The sequence below is a fragment of the Vulpes lagopus genome, chromosome 11, assembly GCF_018345385.1.
Source record: "Vulpes lagopus strain Blue_001 chromosome 11, ASM1834538v1, whole genome shotgun sequence".
Classification (NCBI taxonomy): domain Eukaryota; kingdom Metazoa; phylum Chordata; class Mammalia; order Carnivora; family Canidae; genus Vulpes; species Vulpes lagopus.
The window spans coordinates 65,631,920-65,648,322 of NC_054834.1; the positions used below are offsets into that span (position 1 = coordinate 65,631,920).

The following is a 16,403-nucleotide window of genomic DNA, read 5'->3' on the forward strand; positions in this document are numbered from 1 at the left end:
GAGAACCCCTAGAAAATTGATACCTTCACTACGAGCAAGATACGGTAGATAATAATACCAACAATAAGTTATTATTTATTTGGATGGCCACTAGGAAATTCCCTGGACGTGGTGTGCCTCATTTCCAGTTAGACATTGAGCGTTTCCTGATTGAGGAGACAACTGAGAGCACCCAGCCAGGTGGATGTATTGCCCAAGCGCCACCGTGCGTGGAGTTGGTTGCTCACTGGATGTGCACCTGGGCGGAAGGGTTAAAGTTTCATGCTCCTGACCCTGCATTTGGTCAGCTCAGTAGTTTCCCTTCTGTGCCTGCCACACTCCCCACATTGGCAGATGGCACTACTATTGGGAGGGAAAGTTAACACTTGGGTGTCAGCAACAATATTCTAAAATATCTTGAAACAGGGCTGAAAGCAACAGTAAACCCACAGTGCAAAGACTTGCATGTATTCAATCTATTTACTTTAGCTTAAAACAGTGCACATTCATCGTCTTACGTTTCTATAGGCCAGAAGCCTGAGGATGCATCTTACAGGGTTAAAATCCAGGTGTTGGCAAGGCTGCATTTCTTCTGGAGGCCCAAGGGGAAGATATGCCAGGCTGGTTTCAAGCTTCTCCAGGCTACTGTGTTCCTTGGCCTCTGGCTTCATCCATCCTCAAAGCCAGCAGCATAGCATTTTCCAGTCTCGGAAAGACCTGCATTTCTATTTTCTTTTATTTTTTTAATCGGCTGCACAAGCACAGGATGAAGGAAGTGTGGCTTGAGAGCGGTGCCTATTGAAAAGGCTGGAGGCTTTCAGTCATCATCAGTTGGAATTGAACCAGTAGGAATGGAGTAGCTACCAGAAAAGACAGTGGTTCTCCCCCACCCCTTCTTATTTTAGGTGCGAAAGGGTGAAACTGAAAAGCATGTTTCTCTCCCTGTAGCCATCTCTCTCCCCAGGAGGAATCAGCCTCCCGTTAACAGCTTACAGTAGAGCCTCTGAGAGGTGTTCTATGCACATAAAAGCAAATACATACTTTAAAAAATAAACGTAAAATCCCTCTTTTGTAGTATTCGAATTGCAGTATCTATTTCGATCTAATACTGGATTTTACATTCCATTCCACTGATCTCCTTCTCTTAATATATTTGAAAGAGATTGTACTTTATTGATCTTTTAAATTACATTTCAAATGAAAGCAATAAATATCTGTTGGGAAAAGTCTGGGAAATAGTAAAAATTATACAGAGAAAATAAATATTATCCCTGAACCTACCATAAATAACTAAATATTTTTGTGTTTATTCATCCAGTCTTTTCCTATGTAATTGTATTTTTTTACCCAACTGAGATGATACTATGTAAGTCTTTTTTTTTTTTTTTTTTTGCTACTATGTAAGTCTTAATTTTCCAACTGCCAAATCTAGTGTGACCTCAGTGCTTTAAGTGGTGGAACCAGTGATCATCTTACAAAACCAAATCCACTCCTCTTTTGCCGTCTTCCCAGATACCTGTGCAAGACATGGACTCTTGAGGCTCCTTCCCAACCTCCTCATCCTAGTCCCTAAGCCCTATTTCCCCTTCATAGACTCACAGGCCCCCAACTGTGAAATCCTCTCAATATACACTTGTAGAAGACCCAGAGAGGGGAAAAGAATTTGTAAAGGTTAGAATTTTTTAACTGCAAGAAACAGGATTCAACTCAAAATGGTTCAACCAAGTAGTAGATTTATCATCTCCCTTAATGAGAGGTCCATAGATAGATAGGGTAAATCCAGAATGTATTAATTCAGTGGCTCACTGATATCATCAAGGACCGTGATCCTTGCCATCTGTCCGTTATGTCATCCCCAGTGTATCAGCTTTCGTCCTCACACTTTTCCCCACATGGTTGCAAGATGGTGGCAATAGTTCCAAGTACCATCTTCTCACACAAATTACATAAAGCTCAGAAGAGAGCATGCCCCTTCCCGATCCCACATTGCCCAAAGCAGAAGCTGAGAATAGTTGGGAAAGGGAGGAAAGCATTTTTGGTTGTCACAATGATCACAGGACACTTTTGGCATCTAGTGGGCAGTGGCCAAAGATGGTAGATGTCCTATGATGTTTAGGACGGTTGATTAAGTGAAACATTAGCTCTCATTCCTTACAACATTAATGTAGGTAAAAACAAAACAAAACAAACCTGTTTTTACATCTAAAACAAGCTTCTTTGCATGGCTATAACGTACACTGAATTTTCCAAGAATATAACTTCTCTGTAAATGGGGAAGGATTGTAATTTGTTTTGTTTGCAATTTCACCAAGACTCCTTCAGGGTTAGATGTCATAATGGTATTGGGGCTCTGGACGGCACACCCTTGTATCAGTGTGTGTGTAGTTGTTGCACTTGTGATTCTATAGAAGATTCTACACTTCCAGAAGTATAAACATCCATCTCTATTTGGTGTTTATTCTAGTGTGACAATGTGCAAGTATTTACATATTGAAAGATTATTATATTAAAAGTATCACAGTTGGAGAGTTATATTGATTTTTTTGAAATTATGTGTCAGTAGATTTCATTCTCTGTGAATTTCATTTCAGTGTAGGAAAGGAGGCATTCCAAAATACTTGTAAAAAAAGAAATTAGGTCAGACAGGATTGAGATCCATCGGCTAGTGGAATAAAGTCTAGACAGCTTAGCTTGGCACTTAAAATCCTTCATGATCAAATTCAAAACCCATTTTTCTGGACCTGTCTCCTGGAAACATCCCTGGATTTCGTAGTTCAGCCACACGAAGATTATTCATTTTTCAAACACACCAAGCAGTAGTAATGGCACATACTGAACACTTAAAATAGGCCAGGCTCTGTGCTGAATACTTTACACCGAGTATGTCTTTCAGTGCTGATGACAAGCCCATGAGGCATAGATACTTTTCATGTCCCCACTTCACAGGTGGGGAACCTGAGGTCACAGTGACAGAGATGGGATTCAAACCCAAGCAGTCTGATGCCATGACTGTATTGCCTCCCAGGGGGCTACTCCTGCTCACTGTCCTTTCTCTCAGGATGCCTTTCCCATCTTTTGCTACCTGTCAAGGTCTAGTGCAGCCTTCACAACTTCTTTACCTGTCACTTTGTTCATTACTTCTTGCTGGATCCCTCCACTTGGAATTAATTTATTTTCCCAGTGCTCTTGCTGCACTTTATCTCTGGTTTTCCTCTGGCTACTCTAAAAAAAAACTGAGTTGGCAGTGATTAATTGCTATCTGCCACTCATGTTTTCCTGTCCCCTCCCTCCTACTCTGTTACTCAACTGCGTTGTGGATTATGTTTGCTGTCCCCCTGCACAATCACTCAGGACTGTCCTGATCTGCCCACTGGCTGGCACTGCACTGAGTAAACACAAGCAAAGTGCTTCAACCCCCACCCCACCGCTGCCACCGCCCCCTCCACACACATGTGTTTAGCATCAGAATGCAATGCCAGTCATGGAAGGATATTCTTTAACTGTCAGGGGATCAAGATGCCACGGGGCCACAGGGATTCTCTCCCTTACCCACCTTGGCAGGACATACCTTTCCTCTCTTCCCCCTTCCCATTTTCCAGCAACTGTCACTTGCTGAGGTTCCTGCAGGCCATGAAGACCTAACCATCATCTCCTGCCAGGGCCACTGCCACCACTGTGTTAGCTCGAGGAAGAGTGGGTCTCTCCTTCACTTGAAAAGCTGACATTTGCCCCCAAGGGTGTATCGATCATGGTGTCAGCATACATTCGGTGGCCAAACAGATAGGATTGGGTCTCTGACAGCCTGCGGTTATTTGTCCCTCCAGTGTCCTCTCTCAATGTAGGTCAAAGAGAACTTGCAACAAGAGTTCAGAGAATAACCCTGGGTTTGGGGAGAAACTTAAGTGACTGTCCTATATCTTCACCCCAGGGTTGCAACCATCTGTTGCTTCACTAACCCAAAAGTTATGGTTTAAAATAATCCTCTCTGGGCCACCTGGGTGGTTCAATTGGTTGTCTGCCTTCAGCTCAGGTCATGATCCCGGGGTCCTGGGATCAAGCCTCACGTTGAGCTCCCTGCTCAGCAGGGAGCCTGCTTCTCCCTCTCCCTCTGTTTGCCACTCCCCTTGCTAGTGCTCTCTGTCAAATAAATAAAATCTTTAATAATAATAATAATAATAAATAAAGTAATCCTATCTATCCCTTGCCAGCCTGCCACACAGTTGCAGTCAGGGTTGCTGGGTGTGGAGTTTTCTTGAAGGCTTCCTCCCTCTGTGAGAGGTTGATGCTGGAACCTTCCCTGGGGTCACGGCCAGCATTATGGGATGCAACTTTTGCAACTAGATGAGCCCCACCCTCCAAAGGGCTCAGTGCCTGGTTGAATGCTCTGTTGGCACCATTTAAATTCTTACTTTTTGGAAAAAAAGGCCCAGCATTTGCATTTTGCACCAGACCTTGCCAATCTGGTAGCTGGTCCTGACTGGAGCTCTTGGCCCCACATCTACACGTGGGCTTTCCGTGTGGCCTGGGCTTTCTCACATCAAGAGAGTTTTGAGAGAGAGTGAGGGCAGGCAGAAGCAGTATCTCTCTTTATGACTCAACCCAAGGGCTCCTCTCAGAGGGGCGTGGCAAGGTCACAGTCTAAAGAGTGGGGAGTGGGGGGAGAGGAGACACTGTTGCAGCTCCCTTTGGAAAATGCCATTTGCCACATCTGATAAGAGCAGGTCACCTCTCCAGCCTGGCCTCAACCTCCCCATGTGCAGGAGGGGGCTGGGGGCTCAATTCCCCTCTGGGAAAAGGCCAAGGCAGAGTTGGGAAGCTGATCCTCACAGGCACCCCCAGGTGTCTGGGTCTGGGGTCAGGGTCACTTACCAGGCCTCAGAGGACCTTCTAGCCCCCCAAAGCCCCGGAGCTCTAGGTGCCTGTCCCCCGAGGCCTGAAATCCCTGAGGAAGGCGGAGCAGCTCCTCACCCCGACATCTGTTTCTCCTGCCAGCATCTCTGCTAGGCTAACAAATCCTCCTCATTCCCTTCTCCCTGGGGCATGTTGTTGTCTTTCTCATTAATTTCCCCTCAACTCCCAGCAAGCTCCCCAGACTCTGAGCTCTGCTAATTCCCCTGGAACCCACGGGGCAAGCCAGGAAGCTAATTAAATTGTGAGCTGGTGCGGGTGCTCTCTCTGTCAGTCTCTGAATCTCTGTCTCTCTCTCCTTGATCTTCTCCCTTTTCCTTTCTGAGCAGGCCTGCAGAGTTCAGTTTCATCTGCACACTTGGAGTGTTTTCTTGCAGGTCGGCTCTTCTTCTGTCTCCTGTCTCTCAGCCAGAGTAATCTTAAAATACAGCCCTGAGTACTGTCCCCTCTGCTGCAGGATATCCGAGCTCCTTAGCTGCCTCACCTGCCCTAACTCCCATTCACAAACCCTTCCCACCAGAGGTGAGCCATGGGAGGTCTCCTCCCCAAGCCCTGTCCATGCCACCTCCACACCTTTGTTCATATTCTTACCTTTGATGGGTTCCCACCCCCTACTCTTCCATCTCAATCACAAATCCTTGCCATTATTTAAAATTGCCTTCTCTATGCGGCACCTGCCTGACTCAGTAGACCATGCAACTCTTGATCTCAGGATTGAGTTTGAGTCCCATGTGGGGTGTAGAAATTACTTTCAAAAAGTTTTTTAAAAAGAGAGAAAAAGAAATAGGCTCCTCTGTAACATTTTCCCTAAGCAACCCTCCAGTCCCCACCACTGGTGGTTTCTCCCTCCCTGAGCACTCATAGCACTTACCAGCTCAGCTCCTGATGCTGAACCACCTATTATGGTTCTTTCTATCCACATCCAGCCACTCCCACTAAATGATTAGCAACTTGGACAGGGCACAGTCTCCAGGTCTTTTTCATCTCACCTTCTTCCTGAGCACCTACTGAAGATTGTGCCTTCAAACACTTCATTGGTGTCTCCTGGCCCCAGATGGCCACTGAGGCTCCAGCCTTCATGTATGTATATTCTGGGAAGAGGGAAGAGAAAAGGGAGGGCAAAAGAGAGGGTCTCCTAGCTGAGTTGGTCCCTTGCAAGCACTTTCTCTCTTGATAGCTTCTGTTTACATCTCATTGACCATGTCTAGCTGCAGTAGAAACTGGGCACATGGTCTTCCTTCAAACTCAAGAACCCATCCCTTGTTTTACAGATGAAAATTTAAGACGCAGAGAGGATGAGAGAATTAGGCTGCTGAACATAGTGCTTAAGGACCAGGTTTTAGAGCTAAACACACGTGGGTTTGAATCCTGCCCCTCCCTGCATATAACCTCTTCATTCCTTATTTTATTTATTTTTCCTCATTTTATTTTTTAAGATTTTATTTATTTATTCATGAGAGACACAGAGAGAGGCAGAGACACAGGCAGAGGGAGAAGCAGGCTCCATGCAGGGAGCCTGATGTGGGACTCGATCCCGGGTCTCCAGGATCACGCCCTGGGTTGAAGGTGGCGTTAAACCGTGGAGTGACCCAGGCTGCCCTCATTCCTCATTTTAAAACTGGGTTAATGGTATCTACTTCAGGGGTTAAGAAAAGTAAATAAGGTAATAGATGTGAAAAAGCACTTACCACAGTTTAAGACACAGCTATTGTCTGTTGTCTTAGTTTGGGTTCCCCCCAAAAGCACACCTTGAGACAAAGATTTGGGCGTGAATAGTTTGTTGAAGAGGCGATCCCAAGAAGCAGGGTGAAGGAGTAGGGAAGTGAGAGGGAAGGGAGAAGGAAGGGAGAAAACTAAATAAAGCATACAGAGAAGAGGGGGGTTTTCCCATGGATGACTGAAACTTCATGCTGGAGTCTCTCTGAGACGGGAACATGGTTGGAAATTGGGAGTTGTCCCCCTGAGGGCCTGGAACCGGGTGTTTACCCACTAACTCGGCCCTGCTTGGTTGAGGGTTACCCGGGGGATGTTAACTCTCCTCTTATAGCCTGCCCCACAGTCACTTCCCCAGAAGATTGTCCCCAGAGAGACAGGGAAGCAACTTCAGGAACAGTGTGCAGGTGACCTCCAGTTAGGCCTGGGGTGGGCACAGTTAGCATCGGCTACACTCAATAAAAGGAGTGTATTAAAATTATTATTATCATCGATGCACAACAAAGTAGGAGCAGAATGAAATGAAATGAAAGAATTCATTTCTTTCCATTGAGACTCATAATCATTCATCCTTCACCTACTACCCTGAAGAAAACTTAATGGGCCCATCATCATTGTCAAGGCCTTCATGAGGACTAACCTGCATCAGACTAACTGGGGTCACATAAGTTTTGAGAGTTCCAGAAGGAAAGCTCCAGAGGGCGGAGGGCATCCCGGGGCACCAGGCTTCTCTGGGTCCATGCACAGGGTCTGTGGCAGAGCTGGGACCAAACAAGATGCAGGCCTTTCACATCAACCAGGGGCAGACAAAGGGCACCGGCTCTTGGCAGCTGAGAATGGGGCCCTTCTAGAGCCATCGATGCACTTAGTCAACACTTACCCAGTGCCAGGCAGGTGGACACTCCCACAGCTGTTGGGAGAGAAGAGCAGCCCCAATGAAGGGAGTCCAAGATGGCAGGAGGGCTCAAAACCCAGAGTGGAGGCCTTAAGGAGCCTCTGATGAGTGCTGAGGGGGGAAGACAGCTGTTCCCAGGGCTGATGTACAGCTGGATCCTACTACCCTAGCCCTAGCTAGACAGGGTGTCAGTGTCCCTCTGCAAACAGGCCCTCGGAGCCCTCCCAGGCCCTTCCTCAACCTTCTCCCTTCTTGCAGGCACCAAGAAAGCAGCCTCACTCGTTCTGTCCCTAAGAGGCCCTTGCTTGGCATCCCCTCCCCAGGGGGCCCAGGCTGACCCTCTGATGTCTGGGGACTCAGTCTTTCTCCTTCCTTCCTAACCAGCTAGGGGCATTTTCAGATTCAGAGGCAAGGAAGAAAAACTGGGTCACTTCAAGCTTTTTCTTTACTGGTGACATTGACCCATTTATACTTCCCTACCTCAGACCCCCTCCCCCGGGGCCTCTCAGCCTGGACATCTGTCCCAGCCCAAATCTCACCTTCCACTGTCCTTGCCGCCCCGGGGCTCATCCAGTCTGTTCTGCTGCAGTCCCCTCTCCTCAAACCAGGGAAGGGGGCCCCGGGCCACCCCCAGTGTGGCCTCTGCCTCAGTTTCCCCGTCTGCTAACGGGTTGACCATGCGTCTTCTGTCGAGCCCAAGGATGGAGTTCCAGGAGGGTCACGGATGAGGAAGAGCCCAGGGCTGGGCGCAGCGTGCGCGGGGGCCTCCTGGGTGCGGTGCCCCAGGCCCCGCGCGGCTCCCCGTCCTCGCCGCGCCCCTCCCTCTCGTTCTCCCCGCTCCCCTTCCCGCCGCTCCCCTGCCGCTCCTCGAGCTGCTCGGCTCGCCTCGCTCTTCAGCTGTCCTGTTCCCCGGCACCTCGCCGCCCCGCGCCCGCCCCGGGGTCCCGGGGTCTCAGCGCTCCCCGCCGCCGCCGCCGCCCCCGCCGCCAGGCCCGGCCCGCCGCAGCGCGAGCGGTCAGTGCGCAGCCCCGGCGCCCGCCCGGAGCCCGGAGCCCGGAGCCCGGAGCCGGATCGCGGGCTCGGAGCGGACCCGACCCGCCCGCCGCCCCCAGCCAGGTGAGGGCAGCTCAGGGCCCGGGAGCCAAGCTTTCTTCCGTGCGGCAGCGGGGGCGGCCGAAGGCGCGGGGAGGGGCGAGGGGTCGGCCCTGGTGCGCGGAGAGGAGGACCCGGGAGCTTTTTCATAAAAGAGGCTCGGGCTCTCCCTCGGAGGGGATGGATGAAGGAGGGCTGGCGGGGGGAGGTCTGCGGGGTCCCTTCCGGACGGGTTTCCTTTTTCAGGAGAAAGGGTTAATTGGCTTCTGTAAAACGGGGACTTATCTTCCTGGGAACGTGAGGGGCTTTCAAGGTGGGAGGCGGCTCTGGCGGGGCTCGAAGGAGGGGGTCATCGGAGAGCGGGGCTCTGAGGTCCCCTTAGCCTGACATCGCGGCCCTCCCCCGTCGGTTTCGGGGCTCTGGGTCTGCCCGGCTCTGTGTCCCAGTTTTGTCTCTTTGTAGATGACTATTTCGAGCCTCACCTGGACAGAGCTAGGAACAGCCATTTCCTTTCCTGGAGCCCTTTCCCGGAGCTTTGAGGCCCACCTGACACCCTCCCACGTCTGACCTGACAGGGAAGGGGGTTGAAGGAAGAAGGATGGGGACCTAGGGATCTGGAAAATGGCAGTGGTGGGTGAGAAACCGGCAGTGTCTGGGGACTGGACACACAGGAGGACCCTCCGGCCCTCGTGGGATGCGCTGGACTCTGCAGGGAGATTGCCCAGAGGAGGGTGGGCAGGTGCGCCTGGGCAGGACCTGCTTAGGGGAGGGGCAGGGTCTGAAAGGGTTGAGACCTTCCCATACTCCCAGAAGGCAAAACGCTAGAGGTTTTGCTTGTTTCGCTGGTTTTATTTGCTTTTTGCTTGCTTTCTCCTTCACCTGGATCCCAAGATTCATTCCACTTTTCTCCCCTCCTATTTTTGCAAAAAAGGGAAACTGAGGCTCAGGACAGGTTGGCTGGAAATACCTGTATCTACGAGGGAAAAAATGGTGGAGAGGAAGGCATACTGAATTTGGAGGCAAAAGACCTTCAAGGTTCAAGGTTGCCTCAGCGTGCATGATTACCTTGGGCCAAAATGCTTTCCTTGTTTGGGCCTTGACTTACCTATAAAATGGGAGAGGGTCCACCTGTCTCGCAGGTTTGCTGTGAGACCACATATGTCCAGAGAGCTTTGTAAAGGGGACTACTCAGGAGATGCAATCTTCATCACTGTAGCTGGGTGCCCTCGCTCCTCCCTGCCCTCATCAAGGGTATCAGCTAGCCTGTGGGGTGCCTTTGTAGGACTTACAAAAGATCCATCCTCCAGAGGGAGAGGAGGTTCAGCTGGGTTAGGGACTTGGGGCCTTTATTATGAAGATTAGGAAAAGGCATGCTTTTCCCCAGGTGCAGCAGCTCCACACAGTTGGGCAAGTAGAAGGTGGGCTAGACTCCAGTGTCCACTTACCCTAAGATGAATGTCCTCTGTAAGGTACAACTGCCCCTGGCAACCCTTTGTAGCAAGCCTCCAGTGCCTCTAAGAGACACAAAGCTACACACACTCCCAGGGTACTTCCCATAGAAGCCCACATCATAGGCTGCTGCCAGGTCATTTTCTTTCCTACTTTGTCTCCACTTTAGGGCCTTTGGGTATCAAGCCCCAAAACCTGTGCCCTACTAAGAAGCATGATGGAGTTAAGTACTGCCTTCCCAAGTTCCCAGGGGTTGGAGTTGCTGAGTCCCTAAACTTCTTATGTCAAGAACTTGACCAGATCCCTTTTCTCAAGGCCAAGAACAGAAGCATCTGCACACACCTGGGCAACACTACCATTCACAAACGGGAGTTCACAACTGCTATCTCAGAGCATCCTCACAGTAAGATTGAGGCAGGTCTTTACATAAGAGAAGCACTGCCCAGAGAAGTTAAGGAACTAGCCTAAGGTTTCACAGCATTTAAGCAGTGGAACCAGGAACTGTGCCCAGGTCTAGCTGTCAGTCTTTCACTCCAATACTAAGGAACAAGGCTGCTGACTTCACAATCTTGCCAAAGCCATGCTGGAATCGCTGTTCTCCCTCTTTATTCACAGCAGCTCCTGGTTCTCTTCTTCTGCTCAGTGACCAGCCCTCAAGCCCAGAGGAAAGTCACTGTTACTCTGATTTCACTGGGCAGGGCTGGGGGGTAGTATGTCAGAGCCCAACTGCTCTGGCCTCTACTGCGAGAAAGGCCCCTGGGAGTCCAGAGGTCCAGAATGGGGGGCCGGCCAAGGTCCACAGAATAGTCAAAGGAAAATTCAGCAAACAAGGCTGAAGGAAACTCAGAGACCTCCTGACCACCTTCTGTGGTACCAAGGTGGGGGGAGGTGGTAAGCCCAGCAGACAGGCTATAAATAGACCCTTTCAACCAGAGCATTTCTGCTTGTATCTGTGGTACAACCTTATGGGCTTTCACTTGAGAAAGGGGTTCGTTTCTTACACAAACAAACTCACTGGCCTAATCTACTGGTTCCTAAAGTGTAGTCCCTGGACCAACAGCATCTGCATTACCTGGAACTTGTTAGACATGCAAATTCTCAAGCCCCACCCTAAACCTACTGAAGGGAAATTCTGGGGGTGGGGGGCCCAACAATGTCTGTTCTAACAAGCCCTGTACAGGACACTGAGGCGCGCTGAAGCTTGAGAACCGCTGGCCTAGTCCAAGCGTGTGGGAAACGGAGTCCTAGCTGTGAGGCAAGGGCAGGGCTGTGGAGTTCTGGGCACTTGGAGGCCGCCCGGCACAAGCCCGCTCTGCTTCCCCTTCTGCCCCCCCCCCCCAGGCACCATGCTGCTGCTCCTGCTGGGCCTGCTGGGCCCCGCCGCCTGCTGGGCCCTGGGGCCGGCTCCTGGCTCCGTGGAGCTGCGCTCGGCCTTCTCGGCCGCACGCACCACCCCGCTGGAGGGCACATCGGAGATGGCGGTGACCTTCGACAAGGTGTACGTGAACATCGGCGGCGACTTCGACGCGGCCACAGGCCAGTTCCGCTGCCGCGTGCCGGGCGCCTACTTCTTCTCCTTCACGGCCGGCAAGGCGCCGCACAAGAGCCTGTCGGTGATGCTGGTGCGCAACCGCGACGAGGTGCAGGCGCTGGCCTTCGACGAGCAGCGGCGGCCCGGGGCGCGGCGCGCCGCCAGCCAGAGCGCCATGCTGCAGCTCGACTACGGCGACACGGTGTGGCTGCGGCTGCACGGCGCCCCGCAGTACGCGCTCGGCGCCCCCGGCGCCACCTTCAGCGGCTACCTGGTGTACGCCGACGCCGACGCGCCTGCGCGCGGGCCGCCCGCGCCCCCGGAGCCGCGCTCGGCCTTCTCGGCGGCGCGCACGCGCAGCCTCGTGGGTTCGGACGCCGGCCCGGGGCCGCGGCACCGGCCGCTCGCCTTCGACACGGAGCTCGTCAACATCGGCGGCGACTTCGACGCGGCGGCCGGCGTGTTCCGCTGCCGCCTGCCGGGCGCCTACTTCTTCTCCTTCACGCTGGGCAAGCTGCCGCGCAAGACGCTGTCGGTGAAGCTGATGAAGAACCGCGACGAGGTGCAGGCCATGATTTACGACGACGGCGCGTCGCGGCGCCGCGAGATGCAGAGCCAGAGCGTGATGCTGGCGCTGCGGCGCGGCGACGCCGTCTGGCTGCTCAGCCATGACCACGACGGCTACGGCGCCTACAGCAATCACGGCAAGTACATCACCTTCTCCGGCTTCCTAGTGTACCCCGACCTCGCCGCCACCGGCCCGCCGGGCCTCGGGCCCCCGGAGCTCTGAGCCTCGCCCGGGGAGGAGCCCGGAGGCGGCCCGGGGCGTGCATGCCGAGCCGAGCCGGGCCCTGAGCCGGGCCTCGGCCGAACGTCCCGCCGGCGCGAGCATGAGGCCCGCCCAGGGCGGCTGACTCTGCCAATAAAGTGGGCCTGCGCCGGCGCCTGTCGCCTGGGCTCCTGCGCTCTGTCGTGTCCGCGACGCTGCGGTGTCGGGCCGGGGTGGGGGTCGGGGGGCCGAGGGCAGGTTCGGTCAGGCCCTGGGGGCCGAGGAGACAGGAAATCTGATGGAACTGAACCCTACTCCCCCAAGCCCTGGCGGGACGCCCCTTCGCATTCCTTTCCAGTCAGTTCCTCCAAATCCTCCCCGCTGGCCTGCGACGTCACTTGGGGTCCAGCTGGTTCTTGTGACAGGGGGCCACACCCTGCTCCCTTTCTGGGATATGGGATTCAAGGAAACAGAACGTTCCTTCCTCTAGCAGGGTGTGTGGGGGATGAGCAGGTGATACCTGGTTGCTCCAACTCCTGCCCTCCCAGCACAGGGAGGGTGATTCGCCCAGGGCAGGGGTTAAACAACTTACTCTGGCGTAAAAGGACACAGGCTGCAGGAGGCCAGAACAGAACACTTTATGGGACAGCTACACAGGAGCAGGACCACACACCAGCCAGCCTCCGCTTGTCTCTCTCAGCCAGGCCCCTCGCAGCCTCTCTGAGGTGTTCATCTGAGCCTGGTTGAGAGGGACCAAAAACCTGCCCCCCTCCCACCTCCACCAAGAAAAGGTAATGTTCTTCCACCAGCATTCCTCCACTCCTGGAGCATACCAAACTAAAAATGTCCAGTCTGCTCTTGTCCAGATGGACACAGGGACTCTGGAGCATCAGTTGCACTGGAGTCCCAAATTAGAACTGGGTGCTGACCATTCACAAGGTTCCTATAGATCCCATAGGACTTGTCACAGACTGCCAGGGTAGGAGTTGGAGCCTCTCTCTGACTTGGCCTTCCTTGGGGGCCGATTTCTTTTCAGCATCTCTTGAACACACTCCTCAACCGTGACCCCAACACACACTCACACATTGCCACACCTGCAAGTCCTGCCTTTAGCTCTATGTCTGCTGCCTGAGACCCAGGCTCTTAGTCTACCAGGGCTCAGGGAAGAAAATGGAGGACAGGTAAGCTGGGTCCAGGGTCCAGTCCAAGCCCAGAGACCTGTACATAGCGGGAAGAAGCAGGTGCTAGATGGAAGCCATTGCCCAGGATGGGTCTGTCTTGGGCCACGAGTTGGGAGGCAGTCGTGGGCTGGCAGGTGAAGGGGGAGGGTCAGGGAAAGGGGTCAAGGATCAAGGCCCAGGGCCCCAGAGAAGGGGGCTGCCCCTGGGGGCAGAAGCCCTTGCACAGGTCCCAGAGTGTTTCCTGTGCCAGCAGGGCAAAGACCTGGGCCCAGTGACCCCTCTCCTCAGCCTCACTAGCCTTGTGGAGCCGGTAGACACAGGACAGGCCTGTGAGGAGCAGATGTTCAAAGTCCCAAGGGCTAAGAGGAGGCCCTTTACGCAGGTCCTGGAACTGCCGCAGCCGCTGCTTAGCACCCTCCAAGTCACTGGGCACGTGGTGCTGCAGGAGAAGCCTGAGTCGGCGGCCTGGATGTGTGGATGCCAGTTCCTCATCTTGGATGTGCAGCTGCCCCATGACATCCAGCTCCAGCCCAGCCCAGAGCAGCTGCAAGGGGAGCCACGTAAGGGGTGGGCTGGGGCCTGAGGGGGGCAGGGCAGGGAGCAAGAGTGGGCAGGTGGGGTGGGGTATAAACAGGCAGTAGGACCCATGCTGGGTTGCCCCCCCCCCCCCCAGCAGGCCCAGCTTGATACATTCCCCTTCCCAACCCTGAGGGACCTCTGGACACTCCCTCCCCCATATCCCAGGCTGGAGGAAAAGACCTCAAACATCACTTCCGGGGCCTCTGGTTCCTTCAGGCCACCTCCCAGGCTGGCGCTGTCCATGGGCTGCCCTGGGGCAGCAGAAAGGAGTCAGGCCCCTGCCAAGCCCCACCCTGAACACCCCAGCCTCCCAGAAATGCCCGTAGCTATTTGGTAGGGATGCCTGGAGTTTCTTCTATCTACAAAAGAGCAGGAATACTATCCCCTGTCCCCCTTCCCTTAGACACACATGCACATTGACATTTACCCTCCCAGGCATAGGTCTTGTGATCCCAAAATCATCATCTTAGGCCCAGATACCACCTTGGAAAATGTCCAGGACTCCTCCTCGAACTTCTAGAGTTGCTTTGGCAAAGAGCTCCAGACCACTGGGTCACAAGACACTTCACTTCCCTCTCTAAAATCATCTGGGACAGTGTAATCTAAAACAGTGCTGGTGCCAGTAACTCTCCCCAAGGGTCAAGGACCCCTTTAGGAAGAATATACTCCTTCTTTGCTCCTCAGTTGTGATTATGTGGAAGGCAAGCAAGGCAGGCAAGGCAAGTTGTCTGCTGCAGCTTCTTCCATCTCACACTCTGGTGTGCTGCCCTGCCCAGACCTTAGATGATAGTCCCAAGCCTAGGGCAGGTCCAGAGGTCCTGGTTTGCACATCAGAATAAGGCCACTGCCCACTTCTGTCCAGGGCTGGCATTGAAGGCACTTAGGACTACCTCGCTTCACTTCACTTGGACCTTTCTGGTTCTGGGGTTGGGGCCCAGATCAGTATCCCTGCTGCATAGGTCAGTCTGGTACCCACCATGCCCACAGTGCCTAGGCCCTGCTACGTTCAGATAGAACCAACATTAACTTATCAGTCGGCAGCCTTCCTTGGCTCCCATGCACCCCACCCTAAAACCCCGGTACCTGGATGGTGCTGGGTTGTAGTCACCCCAGGGAGAAGGCAAATGGCTACTATTAGCCAAGCCAGGAGCTGCATTGTCCCAGCAATGCCCCACCACGTCCTTTGAGTGTTCCTCTCTCCAGCTGCTCTCTGCTCCTGCATCCGCCTGCCACACACCGCGGCTCCAAGTTTCCACTGCAGGCTGCCCAGGCGTTCCCTGTTTTGTGTGTCAGCCTTCAATGCTAAAGAGGGAGGGGCTGGCTCTGACTTCCAGGACCTTTCCATCCCATGGAAATGTGGAATCTTTAGTTGTTGGCAGTAGGAGCCTGGCTCCCTGCTTGTCAAGCCCTCAGCCTATTCCTGTCCAGATGGGCGGGATGCGTAATTAGAAAAATGGTGCTTGGTAACAAACAGCTCTAGCTTGGCCCTCCCAAGAGACAGGAAAGAACCCAGGCAGTAACACTACCTTACTGTCTGTCCTCACCCTCAAAACATCTTGCAGCTGAACTCAGGCTCTAACACCCAGTCAAGTCCAGCCCAACCCAGCCTCCAGGGAGCCCCTTGGCAGCCAAAAGCATCAGCTGCAAAGCTTGGTTCTATCACCAAGGCATTGGCCCTCCAGCTACATGGTAGGCTGGCTGGGTGGCCCCGTGGACCGGCAGAGCTGAGCACTTGCACCTCAGGCACTCAGCCACCAGCCGGACAGACCCCAGGCTGCCAGGGGTAGTCCTGGCACCCAGAAGACAGATCTGCAGCTTCAAGTATCTTTTGCGTCAGCCCTGGGACCTTCTTTGCTTGCTTATGACATTCTCAGCTCTGGCTAGAGTCCAGGAAGATTACCTTAGCCCAAGCATGATGAGCTGTTAGATTGGAGGGAGCAGGAGCAGGGTTCAAGACTCAAAAATGAGCCATGGCTCATGGAATCCTGTGGATGCTTGGATGGGATGAAGGTGGGTGGGGGTTTCCCTGGTTCCACCCAGAACTTTCAATCCATCAACTGCCACCACACAGTCTGCTATGACAAGGGGTTTTCTTCAGTTGTTGAGGGCCCTCGCTTTCAGGAGACGCCATGCCACCCCCATCCTAAGCCCTGTAGACAGCGAGAACTTTCCATTTCAGCTCCAGAATCCCTCTCTCAGAAGTCTGTCCAAGCCTACAGGTCACCATATCTGCACCCACACTATTTAGTCCCAATAAGAGAGATGCCTGGGTTGGTAGTCTCTTTAAGGGAAAGGGGGAAAACCCCT

At 53.3% G+C, this 16,403-nt stretch overlaps 2 protein-coding genes across 6 annotated transcripts; one reads left to right on the forward strand and one right to left on the reverse strand.

Annotated features, from left to right (window-relative positions):
• Window positions 1–8,558: 8,558 nt before the first annotated feature.
• C1QTNF4 (C1q and TNF related 4) lies at window positions 8,559–12,517 on the forward strand. Of its 4 annotated transcripts, none has more exons than XM_041721695.1 (2): window positions 8,559–8,611; window positions 11,378–12,517. In XM_041721695.1, the coding sequence occupies exon 2, from the start codon at window positions 11,383–11,385 to the stop codon at window positions 12,355–12,357; it is 975 nt and encodes a 324-aa protein (XP_041577629.1). In that variant the 5' UTR covers window positions 8,559–8,611; window positions 11,378–11,382; the 3' UTR covers window positions 12,358–12,517. The 4 variants fall into 4 exon arrangements, with proteins under 4 accessions (XP_041577629.1, XP_041577628.1, XP_041577631.1 ...); XM_041721694.1 differs by lacking the exon at window positions 8,559–8,611 and adding an exon at window positions 8,779–9,326; XM_041721697.1 differs by lacking the exon at window positions 8,559–8,611 and adding an exon at window positions 8,779–9,217.
• A 378-nt stretch (window positions 12,518–12,895) lies between these two features.
• On the reverse strand, window positions 12,896–16,333 carry FAM180B (family with sequence similarity 180 member B). Of its 2 annotated transcripts, XM_041721700.1 has the most exons (3): window positions 15,180–16,333; window positions 14,277–14,347; window positions 12,923–14,061 (listed from the first exon to the last, which is right to left on the reverse strand). In XM_041721700.1, the coding sequence occupies exons 1-3, from the start codon at window positions 15,439–15,441 to the stop codon at window positions 13,666–13,668; spliced, it is 729 nt and encodes a 242-aa protein (XP_041577634.1). In that variant the 5' UTR covers window positions 15,442–16,333; the 3' UTR covers window positions 12,923–13,665. The 2 variants fall into 2 exon arrangements, with proteins under 2 accessions (XP_041577635.1, XP_041577634.1); XM_041721701.1 differs by lacking the exon at window positions 14,277–14,347 and having other exon boundaries at window positions 12,896–14,061; window positions 15,180–15,304.
• Window positions 16,334–16,403: the final 70 nt, after the last annotated feature.

What these genes read in the sequence shown, in the direction of transcription:
- C1QTNF4 (XM_041721694.1), top strand. Translation starts at nt 9,209, where the DNA reads ATGGCAGTGGTGGGTGAGAAACCGGCAGTGTCTGGGGACTGGACACAC. An exon ending in GCCCAGAGGAGGGTGGGCAG is followed by an intron (nt 9,327 to 11,377) that starts GTGCGCCTGGGC and finishes CCCCCCCCCCAG; the next exon opens with GCACCATGCTGCTGCTCCTG.
- FAM180B (XM_041721700.1), bottom strand. Translation starts at nt 15,441, where the DNA reads ATGGAAAGGTCCTGGAAGTCAGAGCCAGCCCCTCCCTCTTTAGCATTG. An exon ending in TACAACCCAGCACCATCCAG is followed by an intron (nt 14,348 to 15,179) that starts GTACCGGGGTTT and finishes CTGCTGCCCCAG; the next exon opens with GGCAGCCCATGGACAGCGCC. An exon ending in CCCCGGAAGTGATGTTTGAG is followed by an intron (nt 14,062 to 14,276) that starts GTCTTTTCCTCC and finishes CTCCCCTTGCAG; the next exon opens with CTGCTCTGGGCTGGGCTGGA.